The 25,747-nt window shown below is 46.4% G+C and overlaps 1 protein-coding gene across 9 annotated transcripts in view; it reads left to right on the top strand.

Annotated features, from left to right (window-relative positions):
- YTHDC2 (YTH N6-methyladenosine RNA binding protein C2) overlaps window positions 1–25,747 on the top strand; it is a 1,208,271-nt gene that overhangs the window by 155,099 nt on the left and 1,027,425 nt on the right. For all 9 annotated transcript variants that reach the window (XM_086961045.1, XM_086961046.1, XM_086961047.1 and 6 more), the window contains one exon: window positions 18,343–18,539. In XM_086961045.1, the coding sequence (XP_086817171.1) occupies window positions 18,343–18,539 (197 nt within the window). The remainder of the gene's footprint in view (window positions 1–18,342; window positions 18,540–25,747) is intronic.

Genomic DNA, 25,747 nt, shown 5'->3' with positions numbered 1-25,747 from the left:
AATAAGTGTTGCACGCCCACTAGCAGCATTTAATTTACAGTCCCTGGGTACATGTAGAACCACATTTCTAGGGACCTACAGGTAAATTACATTTTCCAATTGGGTGTAAGCCAATTTTACCATGTTTAAACGAAAGAGCGCAAGCTCTTTAGCACTGGTTAGCAGTGGTAAAGTGCACAGAGCCCTAAGAGCCAACAAAAATGGTTTAAAAAAACAGGAGGAGTGAAGGCAAAACATGTTTAGGGGTGACCCCACAAAGATCGGAAGGTCCAACATTATTGATGTGTGTTGCTATTTACTTTTGTTTAGTTTAAGGACATCAAACCCCTCTCCCACTCCTGAGGATCGTATACAACTTTCCTCCAAGGCTAAATAAAAAGAGCCATTCTGTAGAGCCAGACATTGTGGCCGGAGTCTGTGCCTCAAAACCCCTTTACTCGTTGTGGCAGGGGTTCGCATGAGCTCCCAAGGAGGATCTGAGGGCCACCTCCTGTCCGTTAGATTAGGAACATAGAATATTCAAAACCCATCATTTGCATGCTAATAATGTCCTAATTGCCCTACTTGAATGCACCATCAGTCATTAGCAGAACTCGAGCAGGGCTGGGCAGGCCAGACCGGGATTCTTCACTGTTTGACCACGCTGCATGACAGGACCCTGCGTGTTATGTGAGGGCTAGATGGGATGGGATGGTGTGTGTAGCCTACACAGGGTCAGGCCACAGCTGTATAAAGGCCAGGGCTGGAGATGATCGGTGGCAACCCTAAGTGCCTCAAAACCAATCCATTTTTGTGAGCCTAGAAACATAAACACCACATTCGCTTTTAATGCTGGGTAGCTTTTCTTAAAGTCTGGAAGTACGCATACTCTGTGAGATCTTGCCCCATTTTTTACAAATTCGCTTGAATTTAAAGCACACACATCATGCGTTGCATATTTGAACATTTGAATTTACATCTAGGAACATAATAATAGCACATACTCCCCTAACAGTTCCAATTAATTTACATTTACCCCTATGATGCCTACCCAGTGCAAAGGTTATCACTGTAACGTCTTGATCATGTGGAAACATGGATTTGAACTTCCGGGAACACCCTCAGTCCTTTCTCCAGATATGAATCCTGAAGTGTAAGTGTGGGGAATTTGGTTTGCTCTTGATTGCTGTTATGAGACGGAGGCTGGACCCTTTATTAAGACGAAAGCCACAGAAAAAACCAGGACATAGTCCATTTAGTAGGCCTGCCACATAACAACCAAATCCAAGCCCACCAACCAACTGAATCAAACTTACCAGCAACTTGAAAGAACTTGATGATAACATGAATAATCTAAATGTCAGAACTTGTGGTAGAAAGTTAGCAACAATAGCACAATTGAATGGAATAATGAAAAGATATAACACTCTTTCTTTCCTATTACAAATAGGACTATATCCCTTTGCAATTTTGAATTTTTTTTTGGTCTGGAGCCCTTAAATCTATTGAACAAGCCCCTTCAATAAGAAAGTCTGGACAATTTCCACTTCCGAATGTTTGAAGGTGCACTTTTGATTCTGACAGTGTTTTAATTTTGTGCAATATTAAACAGGATTTTGTCATCACATGCCATGCTTAAAAGTGATTTCTAATGTTTACGTCTTAAAGCACTTAGGTATACGGAGAGTGCAAGTTCTTACTTTTTAGTTATTGATCATGGGTTCACAGATGTTGCTTTTTGCTGGCACCTTATCTCCCTTTTGACTGGGAACAACTCTGTGGTAAAGGCATTTTTGCTACTCGTAGTGCTGTTGCCAAAAGAAGGTTTTGACTTACTATTTTAGGGCAGATGACGACGACCTGTTGATTAAAGTTTGGCATGCTCTCGCAATTCCAAGCCTACAAATGTAAGTATGTGCTTCTATTGTTACACTGACTGTGACCTCATCGACTGCAAGGAACATAAATAGGGTAGTTGTGACATTCCCAAGGCCTAAAAAAGCAAGTTGTTTATGTTGGGCATCTAATTACATGCCCGGGTCCCTCTGCCATGGATCGCCTCATCCGGATACATAACAAGGGCAGACCCCCGTGCTGTAGCACCATCCGTCCCGTCGCACGTGAAGAACCTAAAATTTCAATTTAAGGACACTTACTTTATACAGAGGAGGCCGGCTCATGCCTATGTACTTGAGTACGCTACTGCTTGCTGGCAGCTTCTACTCTTGCTGTGCCTCCGTTCCTGCAATGCGTGTAACAGGATCAAGAGTCGACCTGCGCTCTAAGAAGCCTCCCGAGCGAGCGGACGGTTTCTCAACGTGAGCAGTAGCAACCTGCTGTGAGTACCCAATTGTTGTGCTGTGAAATGTGCACCTTCCAGCCAAACAGTTGTTGGGCTCTGAAAAGTGCACATTTCAGCTGAAGCAGCTGTGCTGTCAATAGTGCACCTTCCTAGCCCAAGCAGTTTTTTTTAAAATCTGTTTATTGATTTTCAACCACAAACAACATGCCCAGTAGTTAATTACATTCAGACAGGCTCTTCGGTCTCACTTTGGGTCATGATAAAAGCATATGGCATGCATTAGTACAGTCAAGGTAAAAGGCCACGACAAGTAATAAACAATCGTCAATTAACGCTTAAGTAGCCCCGACATCCTCATAATAACAGCAAAGTATCCAACTGTAACATAGTTATGCATGTGCTGTAGAGCTATATAGTATTAAATCAACTTCTCTACCCTCCCGTAAACCTCCCTCACCCACCCACCCTCACCGGCGTGTCACCTATTACAGCGTAACTTATCCCAATAACCACTTGGAGCAACTTAACTGTACAGGGTACCATACATACAACAGTATAGAAGAGCATGACTATGATAGGAAAGGGAGCACATTCATACCTTTTATCTCCTGTATTGGTGCAATCATCTACTAAGTTCCACCCCCCGAATGCTCGCTCAGTTCTGATCCAGAGTCCGCATCTGCAGCCTTCAATTCTGTAACTAGGGCTTCCCACGCCCAGGCGGCATCTAGCGCCTTCTCATTGTGGGACCTCTGGGCCTGTTCCAGGCAAACTACACTATCACTCCCTGCCCATGTAAGCAGCGCAGCTTTCCATCTAGCGAAATTAGGCCCTCCCGCAGCTTACCAATGGAGTGTGATTTCCCTTTTGGCCAACACCAGTCCCAAATCTAGGAATTTACTAGTTATTTTAGTCTTACTAGTGTGGGGGAACCAATGTAATAGGCAGGTACCCTTGTTCGGAGTAATCTGCTGTTCCGTGATAGTGCATAATAACTCCATTACATCTTCCCAATATGTGCCCAATTGTAGACAATCCCACAGCATATGTAATAGGCCCGCGGCCACAAGCCTACAGCGGGGGCACTGCACTGTGTCTACATGAAAATATTGGTTGATCGTCAATGGGATGAGGTAGGGCCTATGCAGTATGAAGAAATGAACCAATTGAAATATGGCATTTCTAGTACTCTTCCATGCCCTCTTAATGATCTGCGACCAGGTCTGGTCCGGTATGTCTCTATCAATATCTGTCGACCATTGGCCACGTAGTTTCTGCAGCGGCTGCAATCCCTCCCCAAGCATACGTCTATATAAGCAGGTGACAGCCTTATAGGTGCCCGCTGCCATTACTACATATTGACACGCTGAGCATACTGGTGGTTCCGATAGACGCTCGCCCCAGCACTTTTGTATGGCAGCTATCAGGGCTGAACGGATTAAGTAGTGTCCTCGCGGGAGCTCGAATCTCTCCTGCAGCTCACCCAAAGTGCCATTGTCGTATAGGTCGCCTATCACATGTAGTTCAAGAGACTCCCATTCCGCAAGGGCCAGCCAGTCCCCGCTGTGCGGAAGGGCGGTACACATACCCAAGGGTATCTCCGGGGCATAGGGACGCCGCACCTTGACTCTGCTATAATAGCGTTGCCAGCAAAGCCTCAGAGTGCGTTCCTCAAGGGACAGTGAATTCACATGCAATTTCTGCTGGAATATGATAAACGATAGCACATTTCGAGGTATATCTGGTTCATAGTCTCTTTCAGGGCCTCTGAATTCCAGCTCCACCGCTTGAGTAAGCCCTTGAAATTGTGCGGCCAGATAATATAGCTCGAAGTCAGGGACTGCAAGACCCCCTTCCTCTCTTGGGCGTGTTAATGTATCGAGTGCTACTCTCCGCCTTCCGCTCCCCCAGATGAAACCTCCCACCATAGACCGGAGCTGTCGAAATAAGGAGGCGGGTATCCACACCGTTAACGTACGGAAATAATAAAGTAGCCGGGGAAGTGCTACCATCTTCAGTAAGGCCACACGACCGGCCACTAATAAAGGCAATGTTCCCCAAAACTGCATGCTATTCTTGAGGCTTCACGTTGCCCGGCCCATATTACCGTCCAGTAGGTCTTCCTGGGTATGATAAATATGTGTACCTAAGTAGGGAAGGCAGTGGGGTTCTGTGGAGTGTGGGCTTCGGCGGGCCGGAATAACAAGCGGGGAGGCCAGATATAGTGCGCTATGGTTAGCTGGTTTTATTGTTGACACAGACAGGGGGTGATATATAGTCTCTGGGAGGGGCCGCTGGTGTCCTTGATGGTATCCGGATGACAGAAGACGTCCGATGGGGATGTATGGTAGATGACTTCCCGCTGCTGGGCTGAGGTCCTCAGGCCGGCGAGCACCTTCACTCTCGGTTGCGTTGTCGCGTCCTGGACATACACCGGTGGGCCTCGGAGGTTTGGGACGAGAGAAAAAAACAGGGCCGTTAGTCTTCCGCTCTTGGGAAGCAACGTAACTACCACCGGCACCGGGAGGTGAGGGTACGGAAGAGGTGATGGTGCGGGAGGGATGGATGGGGAGGTGGAAGAGACCGACAATAGGGGGGCAAGGGGTGAACAGGGTGCTCACGGGGTGGAAGGGACCTATATATATATATATGTATAGTGCTATAGTGCTCAGGGTTGTGCAGCTTTATACAATATTTACAACTATCTACAAGAGACACACGGAAACGGACAATGGTTACTCACGTGGCCCGCCGCAACTCCCTGGTGAGTTGCGGCCGCTCTCCAGCCACCTCCTGAGGACTCCACCAGTCCTCAGACCACACGTCGCCGTCGGCGTCCTCCTCCTCTGCTTCAGCTTGTCTCTCCGACTCCTTGCTCCTTGCTCTCAGCTCCGGTTCCTTCCTTGCTGCCTCATGCCACGAGTCCGCTGGTTGGAACGCCCTTCCTGGTGGATCGTCGGCTTTTCTACCTTCCGAGCCGTAACTGGGGCCGGGACTTCCGGGTTCGTGGAGAACTACTTCCGGTATCCCGTTTTCCGTGTTCGGGTCCTGGCGTACCTGCAGGGGACGAGAGAGAGAAGAACTCCTGGGGAAAGGGAACAAGGTGTAATCGGGGTTATTCAAGTCGGCCCCCGCGCGAGGCGGCCGCCCGCCCTGCTAAGGTAGGGACCATGTCCTTTCTACATCCCCTTTCCCTAGCTGTCTTTCTTGTAGGGGTAGCGGAACAAGGGAAACGGGAAAGGTAGTCTGCGTTCACCTGTTCTGTCCCTTTCCTGTGTTCGGTTTTGAAACGGTATGGTTGAAGGGAAAGGAACCATCTGAGGACGCGATCATTGTGGCCTCGATTGCGGGCCATCCATTCCAGAGGGGCATGGTCCGTATATAGTACGAATTCTCGTCCCTCGAGGTAATAGCGGAGACTGTCCACTGCCCACTTGATCGCCAGAGCTTCTTTCTCGACACAGGCATAGTTCATTTCCCTGGGATAGAGTTTTCTGCTAAGGTACAATATGGGTCTTTCGTTCCCTTGTGGGTCTCTCTGGGATAGGACGGCGCCCAACCCTTGGTCGGATGCATCCGTTTGCAGAATGAATGGTTGGCTATAGTCTGGGCTAACAAGGACGGGTCTTGATACCAGGGCCTGTTTTAGGTGTTCAAAAGCCTGTAGCAAAGAGAAGGAGGGATGGCGAAGTTCGTCATCGGTTTTGGTGGCCTTCTTCAGTAAATCGGTTAGGGGAGCAGCCGTTTGTGAGAAGTTAGGAATGAAACGTCTGTAGTAGCCCAGAAGCCCCAGGAAGGCCCTGAGTTCTTTCTTGGTCTGTGGGAACGGAATGGAGTGAATGGCTTCTATTTTGTTGTCTTGGGGGCGAATGAGACCTTCGCCCAAGAGATAGCCCAGATACTTGACACTTTGAGCGGCTAACGTTGTTTTGGCGGGGTTTATAGTGAAGCCGTGGCTACCCAGAGAGGATACCACCGCCCTGAGATGTCCCATGTGTTGTTCCCATGTTTCACTATGGATCACTATATCGTCCAGATACGCCCCCGCATATCTGGAGTGGGGCTGTAGCACCTGATTCATGGCCCTCTGAAATGTTGCGGGAGCCCCGTGTAGCCCAAAAGGCATCACCCGAAATTGAAACAGGCCATCAGGGGTTGAGAAAGCTGTTTTTCTTTTATCGTCCTCTTTCAGGAGTATCTGCCAGTACCCCTTACATAAGTCGAGGGTACTGATGTATTTTGCTGCGCCTATCCGTTCCACCATCTCGTCAACCCGCGGGAGGGGATAGGTATCAAACCGAGAGACTTTGTTTACTTCCCGAAAGTCAATACAGAAACGCACCGAGCCATCGGGTTTAGGAACCAGGACTATCGGGGAATTCCAACTACTAACCGACGGCTCGATAATACCCATCTGTAGCATTTGTTCTGTCTCCTTTTTTATGATGTTTCGGCGGGCTTCCGGGACACGATATGGCCGTTGTCTTACTGTTACTCCAGGCTCAGACTTTATGGCGTGTTCCACTAGGTTAGTGTGTCCAGGAAGGGAGGAGAAGACATTCTGTACGGGGGACAACACTCGTCTCAGTTCCTGTTTCATCATGGGAGGCAGGTCCGGGTCTAGGCAACCCTCAAAGGGTAGCGTGGTACCCGCATGGTCATTGGACAGGACGGGCTGGGGGCCCTCCCATTTCTTCAGGAGGTTGATGTGGTATATTTGACGGACCCCTCGAGTAGGTTCGGTCTCTATCTCATAGGTAACAGGAGTCACCTGTCTGAGGACGGAGAACGGACCCTGCCACTGACCTAAGAGCTTGTGATCTGAGGATGGTAGGAGTAACAATACCAGATCCCCGATGGCAAAGGACCGCTTCTTGGCTCCCTTGTCGTACTGTTGTTTTTGGGTTGTTTGCGCGTTTTCCAGGTTCTGTCGTACAATGTCTCTGATTTGGGCTAGGTGGGTCTTCAGGTTGTCGACGTACTCGGGTAAGGGTCGGGTACGGTCGGGCTCTGCTTCCCATGCTTCACGAGCCATATCCAGCAATGTCCGGGGAGGCCTCCCATACAACAGTTCGTACGGCGAGTAACCGGTGCTGCTTTGGGTTTTACACCGGATGGCGAATAACGCCAGAGGTAGCATCTCTTCCCACCTCTTGCTTTCTAAACCCAATAATTTTTTAAGTGTGGCTTCCAGTGTTGCATTATAGCGTTCCACTAGACCGTCTGTTTGTGGGTGGTATGCTGAGGTTCTTATCTGCTTAATGCCTAACTGGGAGTATACCTGGCGCATTAAGGCAGACACGAAAGGAGTCCCTTGATCGGTTAAGATCTCCCGGGGAAAGCCGACCCGGGCGAAGATAGACACCAATGCTTTCGCTATGTTTTGGGTGGTGGGTTGTTTTAGGGCGACCGCCTCCGGGAAGCGTGAAGCATAGTCCACCACCACCAAAGCGTATCTACAGCCGTTCCTAGAAGGCAACATCGGACCTATAAGGTCCATTCCCACCCGACTAAAGGGGACATCAATGAGGGGAAGAGGATGGAGGGGTACCTTAGGGGGTCGATAGCGGCTGTTCTTTTGGCATATGGGGCATTCTTTACAGTACTGTTTGACCTGGCTATATACTACGGGCCAGTAGAATTTCTCGAGTATTGCCTGTCCTGTCTTTTCTTCACCGAAATGGCCTCCCAGGAGATGGCTATGGGCCAAGAACAACACCTTGTCCCGGAATGGACCTGGGATGATTAATTGGGTTTTTTGCTGTGGTCCAGCCTTCCGGTATAACAAGCCTCTAGAACGGAAGAAGTAGGGACCTACATGTAGCGGGTCCTCGTTGTCTTTGGCCTGTCTCCAGGCACTCTGTAGCACTGGATCTTCCTGCTGTGCTGCTCGAAATTCGCGGTCTGTCTCCCAGGGATGTAGCGCTTCTTGTACTGGATATGCTCCAACGTACCCTCTTCTTTCCTTTTTCTTTTGATTCTTGGTTTTAATCTGTTTCACTGAAGAGTGACTCGGTGTTTGGTTTTGCGCAAACGGGGCTTCTTTCCACCATTTTTCAAGGGAACATGTAGTGTCTCGTAGAAGGAGGGGGAGACCACTATAATCGCTTCCCAGGATTGCTTGTTCCGGTAAGTTCGGGATCAGTCCCACGTTCAGGGCACTTCCATGGTCGGTGCTATTTCGTACAGTCACTCTTGCTGTGGGGTAGTTCTTGGTGTCTCCATGCACACATTTGATGGCCACGGACCCCGTGATAGGACCAACTGGATGCGGCATGTCCTGAGGGCGTAATACACTGTGTCTACACCCGGTGTCAGCTAATGCCATCAGGGGGTGGTCGTTGATTTTAACAGGACATCTAAATGGTGGGGGTGAGGCTCCTGCCGTGAGGCATACATAGTTCCGGGACACCCCCACGGGTTCTTCCTTCTGCGGACAATGACGAGCGATGTGTCCAAAACCACCACAGTGATAGCATTGCGGTCCGGGGGGGGTGGTCGAGGCATTACTGGATAGGGCACAAAAGGGACTGGGTCCGGCCTTCTGGGGACAGGTGGTCGTGGGGAGCGGAGGTGACTACTATGTGGTCCCCGAGGGAGGTGTTCTTCTTTTATTTTCTGCACTTCTTGGGCTTTACTGTAAGCGCTGGCTATCTCAACCGCCCTGTCCAGTGTCAAGTGAGCATGCTGCTGTACCCATTTTGTGGGTGGCCGGGTGAAGGGAAGCGAGGAATTGTTCGAGATTGATTTTAGCCACTATCTCTTCTTTTGTGGACGTAGCGGGTTTCAACCACCGGGTGGTTAAGTCCTGGATACGGTAGGAGAGGGCCCGCGGTGTTTCTTGTGGCCCTTCTCGGACTTGTCTCAGGCGCATCCGGTAGGAGTCCTCGTCTATCCCTATTCGCTCGAGGATGCAAGCCTTGATGTCAGCATACGGGGTCTGCCCTTGCAGGTTGGCCTGTTGGTAGGCAGACTGCAACTCACCAGTCAACAATGGACCCAAATAATGCCCCCAGCGATCTTCGGGACAATTTGCTGCCTGTGCCAGTCGTTCAAAGTTTGTGAAAAAGAAGTCGGGGTCTTCTCCTGTTACATATTTCTGTAGGACCACAGAAGGTAGGGGTGCCACTGGTCTTTGTTGTCCCATGGCCTCCGTGAGTTTCCCGAGGGCCTGATCTTGGGCCGTGCCTTGTCCCTTCAGAACATCGTGCAGTTGACCGCGGTCATCCTCAGCGGTTTTCATGAACCTTTCCAACATTTGTCCGAGCTGTTCCTGGCTTTCAGCCAGTTTCTTGACGGCGGCCTCCATGCCTCCGGGAGATCCCACTTCTGACACCACCTGTGGAGTGTGGGCTTCGGCGGGCCGGAATAACAAGCGGGGAGGCCAGATATAGTGCGCTATGGTTAGCTGGTTTTATTGTTGACACAGACAGGGGGTGATATATAGTGTCTGGGAGGGGCCTCTGGTGTCCTTGATGGTATCCGGATGACAGAAGACGTCCGATGGGGATGTATGGTAGATGACTTCCCGCTGCTGGGCTGAGGTCGTCAGGCCGGCGAGCACCTTCACTCTCGGTTGCGTTGTCGCGTCCTGGACATACACCGGTGGGCCTCGGAGGTTTGGGACGAGAGAAAAAAACAGGGCCGTTAGTCTTCCGCTCTCGGGAAGCAACGTAACTACCACCGGCACCGGGAGGTGAGGGTACGGAAGAGGTGATGGTGCGGGAGGGATGGATGGGGAGGTGGAAGAGACCGATAATAGGGGGGCAAGGGGTGAACATGGTGCTCACGGGGTGGAAGGGACCTATATATATATATGTATAGTGCTATAGTGCTCAGGGTTGTGCAGCTTTATACAATATTTACAACTATCTACAAGAGACACACGGAAACGGACAGTGGTTACTCACGTGGCCCGCCGCAACTCCCTGGTGAGTTGCGGCCGCTCTCCAGCCACCTCCTGAGGACTCCACCAGTCCTCAGACCACACGTCGCCGTCGGCGTCCTCCTCCTCTGCTTCAGCTCGTCTCTCCGACTCCTCGCTCTCAGCTCCGGTTCCTTCCTTGCTGCCTCCTGCCACGAGTCCGCTGGTTGGAACGCCCTTCCTGGTGGATCGTCGGCTTTTCTACCTTCCGAGCCGTAACTGGGGGCGGGACTTCCGGGTTCGTGGAGAACTGCTTCCGGTATCCCGTTTTCCGTGTTCGGGTCCTGGCGTACCTGCAGGGGGACGAGAGAGAGAGAGAAGAACTCCTGGGGAAAGGGAACAAGGTGTAATCGGGGTTATTCAAGTCGGCCCCCGCGCGAGGCGGCCGCCCCGCTAAGGTAGGGGACCATGTCCTTTCTACAGGTTCCCACGTGATGTCTTGCGCGGATGCAGGCGGGTGGCATGCCGGGTTGACCGGTAAAACACAAGTCTTCGCCCAGTTGACTCTGAATCCGGAAATGCCCCTGAATCTACGGAGCAGTGCCCGGGCTCCCTTCAAACCATCTCCCGCGTCTTTTAAAAACAGCAAGAGATCATCCGCATATAGCGAGATAAAGTGTGTTTGACCTCGGAGTTGTAAACCTTGGCACGCCCTCCCCAGTCTAGCGCTGATAGCCAAAGGCTTTATGACCAGGGCAAACAATAACGGTAAAGCCCAAGCAGTTGTTGTGCTGTGAAAAATGCAACTCCCCAGCCCAAGCAGTTGTGCTGTGAAAAGTGTTCTTTCCAGCCCGAGCAGTTGTCGTGTTGTGAAAAGTGCACCTTCCAGTCCGAGCAGTTGTGCTGTAAAAAGTGCACCATCATAGCGCCAACACCATTTGCGCTGCTAGCAAGTAGCTTTGCCGCTGTGTGTTGTGAACCCGCGCATCTTTAGTGAGTCTGGGCCTTGGGTTGCTGAAGTGTTCATGGTGGTGGTAAGTGTTCTCTATTGCCCTCTCTCACCCAAGCTGACACCAGTGAACACCAGCTCACACCAGTTACACCAGATCCCACCAGCTCATCTTCTTCACTCATCCTAAAAATAATAGTGGTGTCAAAGATCTCACAAGCAAAAAACTCCTCCGTCCGCCAACCAGAAAGTTACAGATGTTCATTTTTGTGACTTTAGCTTCCATTGAGCTGCTCCCCCCTTTACAGCTCTCTTCATCAAGCGCCACAAAGCCTCCACCGAACCTTGTGACCCACCTTTCCTTCCTCCCGTAACCCCCTCCCTCGCTGGGGCACTTCTGCAGCCCTGTGTCACACTTTCTGTTCTCTAAAATATTATTATTATGTTATGGATGATCCCTCCTCTCCCGCCCCCTTCGGTACTTCTCTCTATGCTTTAGGGCTTTATGGTCTAGTTCGGTCTAATTACAAACAACTTGTTTATTCAAAGGTATTTTTAGTAATCTGATGAGTTCATGTCAGTACGCTTTATATAAAACGTAGCGCAAAGGACAGCCGGAGGCGCTTTAAAATAAATCTTTACATTATGATGTGAGTCACAGCACTGCCTGGCATAGAGGCATGGTGATAACAACATACGTGTGCCAGGCATACAGATGTGACGGTGGTCGGGGCGGGGGGTCTAGTGATACAGCCCATGCCAGCCGGAGAACGTCTGATGTCGCCTTGTTCGAGACACACCCTGACAGAGGTGGGTTTAGTGTTTCCTGAAGGAGTGATGGGGCTATTTTTAAATCCGGTGCTGAGGAGTTCAGGATGGTTTTAGCTGTCACACTAATGGCTTGGTCTGTACTGTGACTGTCTGCACTTGTGAGAGTCTGAGCTTATGAGTTTCTGACCCTGTGAGATTCCGAACTTGGGATTTCGAGGTGCAGGATTCAGGAACCTCTGCTCCTAAGACTTCTAACCTCCAGAGAGGATGAACAGCTCAGACAGGTAAGTGCAACCATGATGGTGAACCGCCTTGTGCTCACTTACCACAGTTACTTTCACTACAGCAGCCAAGGGTGACCAGTGAACCTATTTCAATTTTTACGTTTAGAAGTTTATTTTTAGCAGTCTGCCAGAGCTGATGCTATGATACAAAACTGATCGTGTAAAGTGGGTTTGGGCAAGCTCCCTTCGCCAGTTGCTCGTTCTGGCGACCCCCTCAGCCCCGCCTGTCTCATCTTGCCCTGGCACTTCACAGATGTGACCCTTATGTGCATATGTCGCATTGGCAACAAGGCAATCTCACCGTTCTTTGCCGAGGTAGCGGATTGTCTCAGCCCTGTCTCCTGGCTTTGCTGCGCGCACCCTGCGTACAAGAACTAGTGCAAATTCACCCGTCCACAGTAAACACCACCACTGCCATTTGTGAGATCACCTGCACCTCACCAATGGTGCTTTTTTCCCTGCTTGGAGGTCAGAGTGCAGCGAGACTGACTCTGTCATGGACGGATGAACCGGCGGGGGCCTTCTGATTTTGTTACTGGGGGCTGTTTTTGAAAAAAATCGCCCCCCAGCAACAAAACCGGCCCCCTGTGAAAAAAACGTCCCCCACTCCATCCGGCCTACCAAGGGATTACCCGGTGCCTGGAATCACCAGTCCGGCCCTGCATGATGATATGTCTCCACAGTGCAAAACTGTCCAAAAACCCTGTTAATAAGAGCTTTATGTTTGAAATGCACTTGTTCTCTATCTCCTTGCAAACAAATGTTTGAGTGGAAGTTGCCAGGGATTTATATACCAGCAGGCTGCACTTGTATACTTGGCGCACACAGCCTTGGCTGCAGCACACATAGATCTTGCACTATCGTTCACTGAGGAAAAAAATTCATTGTGCCCCAAGGGTACTTAATTTCATTCTCTCATGTGTTCCCCTTTTGTGCCAATACACAGCTGCCCTCTATGGCGTCTAACACTCAAAAGTATCCTCTTTGTGGCAAGAACATTTGCCAGGAGGGTTAGCGAATTGCAAGCGCTTTCAGTTAACCGTCCCTGCACTTCATTCTTCCCAGACAAGCTGGTTCTTGGAACTCAACCAACCTTTTTGCCAAAGGTGGTCACACCTTTTCAAGTTGGGCAGAACATCACCCTTCTAATCTTTTTCCCCCCTCCTCATCCTTCTAAAGAAGAGGGGATACTCCAGCACCCAGATCCAAAAAGAGCATTATCGTTCTGCATTTATCGTAGCAAAGTATTCCGAGTTGATGATCAATTCTTTGTTGAATTTGCTGGGACAAAGAAAGGGAAGACCATTCACAAGTGAACCATCTTTTGATGGATCAGTCTCTGCATTAAGATCTGCTAAGCAATGGCCAAGAAACAGCCCCCTGATGGTTTAAGAGCTCATTCCACAGAGCTAAAGCTGTGACCACTGCATTGGTTAGAGAAGTCCCAGTCTTGGACATCTGTCAGGCAGTTTTGTGGGCATCACTGCACATGTGGGCTAAACCTTGAAAGTCTGATCCGGAGAGATGGGCATTTTGACCATACGCTCCTCCATGACCTCTTAGTGTACAACAGTCTGCAGACCCACCTCCAGAGTAAAATGGCTTTAGTATCTATTCTAAGGTTAGGAATCTACAGCTAGAAGTCTCTTTTCAAGGTAAGTAACTTGCTCATCTGATAAAGCCTTATCTGGTAGAGACTATCTAGCTACAGCTTCCTTACCACACCTCCGATCCTACCCGTTCTGCGAACTGTCTTTTTGCATAAATGAGATCCTTTAGTAGCTCACCTTTGGTACACTAGTTATTCCTCAGCCTGGCTCTGCGCTTCTGGTGCAGAAAAGCAGTCAAGAACTGAGGTCTGCACGCTGGGGTGGCTCCTGTATAGGCACTGCGCATATCAATTCCAGTGCGGATGACACCAAATGGAGCCAAACAATGCCAGCTATTGGCATGTAAGGGTATCGGCCAAAAGTTTCCAGATGTAATCTGATGCCTGTGGAATATTCTAAGGCATGGGTACCGCAAAGATTTTCCCTTGGGCCAAAACATTAGGTCTGTGGTGTGACCGAGGGCCTCATTGATACCAGCAAGATGACGGTCGTTGGTGGTGGGTGGTTGTAAGGTGGGAGAAGGGGAAGCGATGCATATACATTTAATGGTTCAATTGCATAATGTCAAACCAGAATACCTGGCATCACTCCCAGCATCCCCACTCGACTAAATTGTGTGATCCTAAGCAATTGTTTTACAAAATCTTCTCTAGTGTTTGGTTTAATAAACTATAAATTGTCCATGTCTAACAGCAACCCAGACCAGCTGGAGGGTGTACATAACTAACCTGCCTCTTAGATTATTATTGACGTTGTTGTTAGGACGGGGGTGGAGGGGTGGGGGAGGCATGAATGTTTCTAAATTCATGTTTGAATATTGTCACTTAAAAAAAAAACTTATCAATGCACTGATATAATCTGATGTACTGAGGTGAAACACTTCTCAATCAGTCAATAAATCATGGGTTTACAAAGCGTGATTACTCGCCCATGAGGGTCTCAAGGCACTGGAGGGAGGAGGATTGTTGGTCCTTCTGGGTGTGGGGGAGCATTTAAGAAGCCAGGTCTTGAGATCCTTCTTGAATTGGATCGGCGACACAGATTGCCTGAGGTGGATGGGCCGGGTGTTCCAGGTCTTGGCATCGAGGTAGCAGAAAGTACTTCCGGTTCTGGTCTTGTGGATCCATAGGGACAGAGGCTGGGGTGTGATGGGCAGAACAAAATTATCTGGCAGATACAGGGAATGAGAGGCTGAGCTTCAGGTAACTGGTCCTATGTTGTGAAGAGCTTTGTAGGCATATGTGAGGAGCTTGAAGGTGATTCTCTTGTTGACCGGGGGGCCAATGGTGTTGCCGTAGGCGTTGCATGATGTGGCGGGGGATATTGAGGACCAGTCTCGGGGCAGCGTTTTGAACGTTCTGTAGTTTACTGAGCTGTTTCTCAGTAACGACGGCGACTTGTGCATGTTAATGAAATACACATTTTTTCACTTTAAAGGGACTTTGGGCCATATATATCAACACATTTTCCCATAGACACAGAGTGGGTAAAACCCTTCGATACATCTTGGCCTGTATCATATTTTTGAATGTTTGTTGTAAAAAATGAAAGTGTTCTTGAAGTTGAGCAGGGCTTCTTTTGTTTTACTTCCATTTGCCTGTAAATTAATGGCTGCCGTTTATTCAAAACCTTTGATTGTTAGTGCACTGTAAACAGTAGCCCAGTACTGCTGTTTACTAGGGGCTGCATGTAAAGGTCAGGTGGGCTGCATGCATATCCCCCGCCCATCCCCGGGCTGTACTTCTAATATCACTGTTCTAAGATAAGGAATCTGCGGCTAGATAGAGTCTCTACCAGATAAGGCATTGCCAAAGGTAAATAACTTGTTCTTCGCATCACTATCAAGCTAGCTCCTCTGGCAGTGGGCTAAACCAACACTATTCACAATCAGCAGTTGAGAAAAAATTCTGTTAGAGCAATTCAGGTGGTTCATGCACATTCTTTTCAAACTACCCATTATATCCCTAATAGAAGGAAGATGAGTACAACAAACATTACACAACATAGGGAAACAATATGCAAAATGTCGACTTGCATATTTAAAAGAAATATGAACGTGGTTTTACAATTGAACTCATATTGTGTGCTAACAGTGTTATGTACATATGAATGCGCACTGCACATACTGTATGGCACTTTCAATAGGTGCCAAAAGGTATAATGAAAGGAAAATGGAATTGTATGTCTGTAATGCCTAGAAATTCCCTTTTATTTTAAAAGCAATACTGTGTTTTTTGGGTTTACAATTGTGTTAATATTCACTGAAAATAGGACATGGTTAAAAAGATAAGAAATATTTCTAAGTGATTTTACCCTTCTGTGCATCACAAAGTAAATTGTGTTTTGGCTGTTTGGATCCTATAAAAATCGTTGTTAACATCACATTCAGGATAAAGAGTCAATGGGGCCTATTCACAAACTTAATTTTGTAGTACGTAAAGTATTACTACCGTAGTGCTAATGTATAAAAAAATGTTATTCACAATTACATGCAGAGATCTCTTCCTGCCCTGTCTTTTCTGTGTAGAGTGCTCCGCTATGGTGGTGTAGATCAGCACGCTCATAGGTATACGTTCCAGTAGTAAGTGTAGGAGGGACAAGGTGGAGTGGCTGGAAAATGAGGATTACTTCTAAATGGGAGGGATTGAGAGAAATGTAAGGAGCAGTTTAGGGCTAATACAAAACACACCCACCAAAGATTGCAATTCATAAATTATACTTCTAAAGTTGCAACAGACCTAAGGGTGTCAAAATAAGTTTCAAAGTACTCCAGCCAAGACTTGGAGCAAATCAAGCACCACACATCGCCACTCACATAGTAACAACGGAAGCAGGGAATTAAATTAACACCCCATAGAAACTAATTTTGGAATAATTACCTTATTTTGACAGATTAATCATATTTTATACACAGTTATTATTTTATTAAGTTATTAATAAAAGTACTTGAAAATACATTATACATTTAAACTGTATAAAACATTTTAAAATATTTCAAAGTTACAGTATTTCAAAACAATTTTTATAAAAAAAACTACATATTAAATAAATTAGTTGGCTCAGGTGGGCATTTTTTAAAGTAATGTGTAAAAAATACAATTAATAAACTGGATTTATTCTCCTTATACTTTCCCAAAAGAATATTTACGACACCGTAGCTGAGCTCAACTCACACGTGCAAAGTTACTGCTATTACCTTTACACATTTAAATCTTGTTGGAGGAGGCTCCGCCGACATTCCAGTGGATGAAGAAATAAAAGTCTACATCTAGGTGTAACTCTCCATTGTTGAATTGGCGAATAGATGTACTAATAAATATTTAATACACTTGAACAAATGTGCTAGTGCATGTTTAATTTTGTGAATAGGCCTAATTGTTTCGTGCGCAGTGGTGAATATTTGAAGCTACATTATATTGCAAACAGATGTTTTTATATTCATCCGTGCAAGGAACTCTTTACCTTTCACACATCCCTTTAGCAGTGTAGGCAGTGCTAGACTGCCTGAACCCTTTGAACACGAAACTGAATTGTAGATATGTTAAGTTCCTTGCAATGATCGAGCAAAAACTGCCAAAAACAAAAACTTTCGATCATTGATATAGGCAACAAGCAGGCGGCCTACAGGATGTAAGGGAACACGCTGCCCCGCCATAAGATAAATAATTTGCTCAATCAGACTGGGTTTTGTAGTGGAAGCTCATTATTTAAGGGAACATGTTGCCCCGCCATAAGACAAATACTTCCGGTCATTAAGACTGGGTTTAGTGTAAGCTCATTATTGATGATTACAATGTACAAATTTTATGATATTTTAAAGTCTTTTTCTACTGTTTTGAATAATTTTTTGCACTGGTTTTAATTAACTATGCATAATAATAATACAAATAAAATAAACTTTAGCCGTGTAGCAGGGTCACTAGGTCCCGATTACAGTTCCCCTTCTATTTTGCAGTCAGATAAGGAAAATGAAACCTAATTACTCGTGCTATAATTAGTTATCAGTCTACTTTGCCTGATATTTAAGTGCGTGTATTTGAAAATACAGCAACTTCTGCTACAAGAGAAACAAACACTTTTTGGGGCTCACTATTGCGTATTCTTGCGGGGTAGGAAACAGGCACCACTGCTTTTACAGGAATTAAAAGAACTACCAGTAATAGCAGAATCAGAGCACAGGCCATGTTTGACTCGCAATGCATTTGGGGGGCGAAGGGGGTGTGAGTGCAGTTTCTGAGATACTGAACAGTGGCAGATTTGATTGTGTTCGCCCAGTCTTCTCTTGCATTCCCCTCCCGCTTACCTCTTCCTTGGCCTTCGCTGTATGGGTGGAGCCCTAGACGGGATCACCCAGAGTCGTATATTATAAAAGTAAACGTTGTTCTATATAAGAACTTCTACATTTTCATTTAGTTGGAAATGGGTGAGTCAAATGCGGTGCTTTTAACGTGTTCTTTACAAACGCAATGCTACACTGACTGTGAAGAATGGCGCCATTTAACACATGCTGTTTGTATAAGTGAATCGCTGTACGTCTTAGGTTATTCAAGTCTGCTGTTAAAATAACGGTTTCTTCTTTGTAGAAAAGGCGCAAACAGATATTTAACCGTGAGGAAGAAAGATGGCTCTGAGATGACCCGTGCAATGATGACCTGCAACTTGACACACAATACGAAGCATGCTGTCAGGAGCCTGATTCAAAGATTCCCCGTCACCAACAAGGAACGCACGGAACTTCTTCCCAAAACAGAGCGAGGAAATGTGTTTGCTGTTGAAGCTGGTACGTCTTTATTTAGCGCAGTCCAGTTTGGTTTGCTTCGTCAAGACATTGGTGATTTCTTTAATTTGAGCATTTCTGTTAGGTGTACTTTGTGATTGCAAGCATTAGATTGCTTTCTGACCCCCCCCCCCCCTAAACTCCGTTCTTTAAAATGGTCGGACAGTGTACTACACTATGGGCCTTGGCAGCAAATCCCGCTTGGCTCGCGGAATTTGTGCAATTTTGTGGGCCGTCAAGATCGCAAAATTGCCCAAAAATCCGTGGCTTCAAATAATTTTTTGCTTGATTGCGCTTTCAAAATATGTATTTGAGAGATATTTCCTCCCGAGCACGCGAACAGCGTTCGCGAACAGAAAAAAAGCATCGCGAATGGGCGGAACAAGCAATTCCGCGTGCTCGCAGAAATTTTTACCCATTTAGCGGAGATTTGCGTAGCACGACTACGCAAATTCCACCCACCCCCACTACATTTCTGATTGTTGTGTATCAGTGTATATGTCTATACAAATGAAGGACACCCTGGGTGGACGTTCAACACTTTTAGTTAGAAGTAACCAGTATTGCCTTTTTGATATGATAGTCCTGTGTTATTTGATCATAAGGTCTACTCCCATTCATTTCATTAGGAAGGTTGATCCACTTGGGGCAGGTATGATAGGTTCCTGTGATAATGCCCTTCAACCTTCCCAACAAGTCTATAGGTCCTTCAAAGAGGTTCTTGGAACCCAATGCACCTCCCTGAGGATTGCTCTTTCTCCCCCCTTAAATAACCAAGTCTGTAGCCACTTTCTGTCTGCCTGAAGGCATAGTGGTTTGCATTAGGTTCGCCTTCCAAGTTGTTCCTATTGGTTGTGAGAATGTTCTATACTCTCCATGCCGAATCCCCATTAAAAGGTTGTCACACCCTTCTTCCTGTTCCGAGGTTTATGATGGCAACCTTGGCATTCTTCTGCGCATCAGGTACGCTAATCCCTACCACGGTCTGTGACCTGGGGTCTGCTTCCTACCCTACCTATTAATTCAGGGTACCTGCCGTGAGAGCTGACTTTTATTCGATCAATATCCCTTTTATTCAGGAGCAACACAAAGTGTACCACCTGAACAGAATCTTTCTTCCTTTTGCTGGGTGGTAACTATGTCCTGTATTCTGAAGTGAATAAAGAGGTTCAACTCATACTTGGGGGTTAACTGAGTACCCTGAGAGGCAAGTACACCATGACCCTGCGGAGGCAGCCGTGGGCCGACGATACCATAGAATGACTGTGGGGTGATAGTCTGAAGATCTACACCTTTACAGTAGGAAATGTAATTGGTGATGTCATAAATATGCAGTATGTCATGCAGTGTGATGATGTAAGCTATCTTTTTTCACTTTTCATTGTGAACTTCACCTGAAAGATTAGTATAAAAATCTAAATTTTATGGCTTTGTACCAGTTCTCTTTTAAATATGTTTACGAAAGTGTGTGGAACATTGTGTACAGTTAAATGAAGTTCATTGTGCGCTGTACCTACAAAATTAATGAACTATTCCTAAAGTGTTTGTTTATTTAAGTTAAATTATTTTACTGAATTTCGTTTTTTTAATCTGAACATTTTGTAGTATTTGTTGTATTTCCAAGTTTATCAGAATACCAAAATGTGTAGCAAAATGGTTCTGGGGATTCACTTCTACACTAGGTTACAAATCCTTGAAGTAACATAGGGATCTCGGCCATATGTGCTAAAAATGTGGACAAAAAAGTGTTCTCAATTTGTTTGACAACTTTTTGTGACCATTAAATTATTTTGTGAACCAACCTATGTATTTATAGTTTGGTTCATAAAATAACAGTTGGAGGGTGCATGGAATGATCTTCGTAAAAAATACTAGGTAGTTTGCAAATTGATACTCCCTCCGATTGGTTGCATTAACAATTTTCAAAGAGGAAGGGGTTGATAACTCATCAAACTATTGATATGTATGGTGCTAAATTGAAATTTGGAAGAGACTCTCGCTACACGCTCCTTACAAATTGCAATTCAGTGTCTATTTTTAAACCGATTTTATTAGTGGGTAAATCTTTACTGTCTCCTAAGATGGGTTTGGGACATACAAAATAATGTTTTAGTCATGGCGAATCCTCTGATTTTGTGCATTGGAGAGTTTGCGGCTGCAAAAATATTTAGTACATCTGGCCTCTCATATTTTCACTCAGCATTTAAAAAATATGTACTCTGTACATACTTCTTCTGTTTTCTCCAGTCGACCTCAGACCTATACATGCGTTAATAGATTTAAGAGTCTCCTCCGAATAATGCACTTTTTTAACATAGTCACAACTCTGCCTGTTCCCCCATCTTCCAGCACCACCAATTTTCAGATCAATGGCAGGGAATCTGTACTCAGTAGAATGACAATGCCCAGCCTTTTTTAGGTCGAGCCTAGAGCCAGCGCGCAAGCGCTGCTCTGCAATACTTGATGTCGTGGAGTAGTGAATATAAGCCCCGCCAACTCTACTCCCATACTTGCCATTGGCTTGTGTCATTGTCTTTCCTAAATGCTGGCTTCTGATTAGAAAATAGGCTTGTTAGTCCCTCCTTAGTACCGCTTCCTCTTCATGTGTCACCGCCCATGGCGACTGGCTCCTTTACTTCGGTTGTTACATGGTACATGGTATTTAGAATGTGAGCACCATTTTCTTTATTCAGTTCCACTTACTGCACGCACTACGTGCTTTGCTGCCTTCTTTACCCCCCTCCCTCCCGTTGTCGTGCCTTGTTTACCCCTCCTGCCCTTTGTCCATGCCTTCTCCCTCCCCGTCCCCTTCCCGCCCGCCTACTGTCCGTGCCTTCTCCCTTCCTGTCCCACCCTCCCGTTTTCTGTGATGCCTTGCATTTGCAATACAATAGGTCTACCATTTACGCCAGTTTGAGCTATTGGCATTGTAAATGACAATGCCTATTAATTATGTTTTGGTTTTTAAAACATAGATAAAACGCATTGTTATTTACAATGCCAATAGCTTAGACTTGCGTAAATGCGAGATCTATTGCATTGCAAATGCTTGTTGTTCAATTGTTATTAATTTTCAAATCAGTACCTGGATGTATCTACACCAAAGTATCAGGATACACATTTATCTCCTAATCCAGCTCATTCACCCACTTGTTGTAGTTTATCATTTTTTTTATTCCATTATTACAATATTTAAGCACATACAGGGTATTCCTTCCACTCATTCATTTTTGCCTCTATTCTGCCAAAGATTTGCCTTCCATAGAGGCTTTTTGCATACTTTTCTCTTTCTACTATCCTCTCTTAAGCTTCTCGTAGATGACCACAGATTTCTCTCCAGGTTCCTCTATTTTATAGTTTTTTTTGAGGAGCCGCGCTGTGTGCACCACTTATTCAGCTACCATACACCGCTCCATGTTTCTACTTTGGCCTCTATAGTGGGTGATAGTCCCCAGAACACACTCACCCTCTGTACTATGTCCCTTCTGTCCACCATTAGGGCCATATTGCTTTTTATTTTATTATATTTCAACATAGTATTTCCAGAACCCCAGCACTGCTGGGTGTATTGGCAAATCAAATCGCTGGTGATCAAATCCATGACCTAGTCCCACATTTTTAGGGCATTCCCATAGAATATATTTGAGCTTCTGCCCTGGTGGTATCCCTGGAGGCATTTAGCTCCATCCTTCCTCACAAACCCTCTACCTTAACAGACCGGGCTGAATCCCACCTGCCTGTATAGCTAGTATGCGTAGCTACATACATGCTTCCTCACATTCACCTAGTGTCCCTACATCATATTCCCATTTTGTTTGTTTCGAACGTAGTGAGTGTTACTACATTGTAGTTTATGAGTGTTATTAAGGTTGATGATATGGCATGTTTATGTAATGGGGCTGAGAGTTCCTTGTACTTTAGTGGGGATTCGTCTTGTTGAGCACTAAGTTCCTCAGTCGATAAAGACTAGCATCTGGGATGTCTAGCAGTATTTCTTGAGACCCATTAAAATGATACCTCCATCATGTATCCCCATGCATAGGGTGGACAGAGCGATTCTTTGCTCCCTCAATAAGGTGCATATAATTCTTTCAGCTTTTTGGAAGTAGTCATTAGGTGCCTTAAATGGGGTATGTTAGAGCACATATAGAAATCTGGTGTGGACCATCATTTTGGAAAGTGCTGCTGTACCCAGCAGGGAGAGTAGGAGCTCTGTCCAGTGTGACATGTCTGCTTTGTATTCAACAAGAAAGGCAATTAACTTCTTCGCCATAAAGTTCTGTTTTTGTTTTATTACATATATACTCAGGCATCCGAAACCCACCCCTGAGATATGGAGTGGGCAGTACAGGCCACCAGGAGAGGGGGGTAGGACATTAGTCCTCGTAAGTATTTGTGCAACTACCCAAGACAGCACTGCGACGTGAACTGACATATCCCTCTGTCGATTTATGCTGTGTCCATACATTTCCAGCTTAGCAACATCAGAACAAAAAGATAGTCCAAACATTAGAATACTTGCCACTAACTGACATCCCCTAGATTTGTGAAGCACTAGGGTATCTCTTCAGATAGGAATTGTAACATTTCTAGAAATAGTATCATGTACTTGATGACTTCTTCTGTAATTTCCTTCAAAAGAGCCACGCTTGGTCTACACCCAAACAGGAGGATTTGTGTGCTATCAAAATTGACTTGGAAGGGGGCGTCTCCCTATGTGACTCATCAGACTCTAAAAGAGGGGAAAGCCCTTCGCCACCTTCCACTTTTACCTTCCCAACAGTCCTTTAGTTTCCCCCAAGTAGGCCTGGTTGCCCCTTACCTCTAAGGCACGGATGGGTGCTGCAGTTTTGCCTGAAGCATTGCAGGTTTGCAGCTTTAATTTATTTGATGAGTTTCATATAGCGTTGGCTAGACCCGAAGGTATCAGAGCGCTTTACATGAGTGACAGCTGGAAAAAATAGTCTTGAGGTGGGGGAAACCAGCACTGGATCTCTTTGTGACGAACAAAATCACCAAATGCCAGTTCTACGCCAGTCAATATCTCCTCCTAGGGTCATTGGGAAATGCCCTTTCAATGCGATGGTCCAGAATATATGCAGACACTTTTTCTCCCTTCCCACTCATTTCCAGGGTTCTCAATAAGATGAAAGCAGAACACTGTCGCCTGATCTTGGTCACCCGAAAAAGACCCAGGCAACACTGGTTTACAGAGCTCATCCTCTTGTCAGAGACTAGTCCCATACGCCTGATAACTACATTAACTCTCCTTACAATGAACCAGGGTCAGATACTCCACCTGGAGCCAGCCTCTCTCCACTTGCACACTTGGCTCCTGACTTCTAGGAGTTTTGAGACTTAAAGAACTTAAAGATCACTCAATACAAAGCAAGAGCTGAAAGCACAAATAAAATGTACTAGGTAAAAGGGAAAATATTCTGTTCCTGGTGTATGCAAAATGACTTTCACCAGTTTAAAGCCTCTCCTGAACGGATTTTTTCCTTATAACCTCTTGCTGGCCAAGTCACACTTTGTACATGCATCCGTCAAAGTTCACCTTGCCGCAATTTCAAGATGCAGACGCTATGCACAGTCTCCATCTCTCTGCTCAACAATAGTCCTAAAACAATTCATGAAAGGACTCTTAGAGTTTTCCCACCAGTGCGAGCTCCTCCCCCTGAATGGCATCTCAATGTTGTTCTCTCACAACCGATGAAACTTACTTCCGAACCCATTCACTAGGCTGATCTGAAATTTCTCCCGTTTCTCGCTCTCATGATCACGAGAAGGGTCAGTGAGATTCAGGCCTTCACAACACTAGAGCGTTTTCTAAATTTTTCTGATGAGATTGTACTTCTCAGAACGCATCCAAAATTCATTTCCAAGGTTCCTTCTCAATTTCATCTCATTAAACCTGTGTATAACACAAAAAACAGGGGGGTCTACCAGCTTAGTTATGTGGCTGCACTGTCAATCCGAGTTAACAGAATCTCGGGGTGGATGAGTCCCATCAAGACAGCTTATTTCAAAACAAGGTGAACACTATATGTATAGGAAAGACCAACACGGTACAAATCTTTCATACACGGTTGACAAATCCAAAACAATTAGCAAAGGGTTACCATCAAATTGACTCAATGATCAGTCCTATCATATGGCCAAACCCCGGTGCAAATCAGGCTAGTCCCCTGATCATTGGGACTTAAAGCGCCGCACCATTAGTTGCTGGTCAAGGATTTGGTCCACCCATACAAACAGACCAACAATGATGGTGCAGTGAGAGAAATATCTTTACCTGTAATTGGGGATGTTCCCTTTTTTCATCGTCAAAAATAATTGCAGTTTTATGTTGCAGCTTCTTCTGATTATGATTTTACACAGTATTTGTGTGCATATTTAAAATTATTTGAAATATGCCCCTAGGGAATCCCTTCCAGCAGAGGCTGTAGATAAATTTCTAGCGGATCTCCCACCACGGGGGATCTCTGAGGAAGAGCGCAGTCGTCTTGAGCTTCCACTGTCCGCAGAAGAATTAGGAAAGGCCCTTGGAGAATTGAACGCAGGGAAGACCCCAGGGCCCAACGGGTTCCCGTGCGAGTTTTTTCGGAAATATCACCTCCAATTAGGGACACATTTCAAGAAGGCATCGGATGCTGCTAGAGAGTCTGGCCGCCTACCGAGGGATTGGAGGCATGCGAAGATAGTGGTCTTCTGCAAGCCAGGGAGGCCTCCAGATCGTCATGAATCATATCGCCCTATCTCACTTCTGAATATTGAGGCGAAGATACTGGCCAAAGCCCTCGCTAACCGCCTCCTCCCGTTGATCACCACCCTAGTCCACTCAGACCAGGCTAGTTTTATGCCGCACAGAGCTACCAGACACAACATTAGGTGGGCCCAAGTGGCTTTGGAAATGATGCGAGCTACCGGAACTCAGGCAGCGCTTTTGTTGGCTGATATAGATAGAGCCTTTGACTCGCTGAGCTGGGTCTACCTACACGCGCTCCTGCCTCGCCTGAATCTTGGACCCCATTTTCTCTCGTATGTACGGCTGCTATATACAGATTTGACGGCGTCGGTGCGAGTGGCCGGAGCGATCTTGGACACCTTCCCTATTGGACGGGGCGCCCGACAGGGGTGCCCTCTTTCGCCGTACCTGTTCGCCCTCGCCATGTAACCTCTTGTGGCGTGGGTGCGCATAGACGCGCAGA

Source organism: Lissotriton vulgaris, chromosome 3_1, assembly GCF_964263255.1.
Source record: "Lissotriton vulgaris chromosome 3_1, aLisVul1.2, whole genome shotgun sequence".
Classification (NCBI taxonomy): domain Eukaryota; kingdom Metazoa; phylum Chordata; class Amphibia; order Caudata; family Salamandridae; genus Lissotriton; species Lissotriton vulgaris.
The sequence above is the reverse complement of the archived record's forward strand: the minus strand, read 5'-3'. Positions and strand labels throughout refer to the sequence as shown.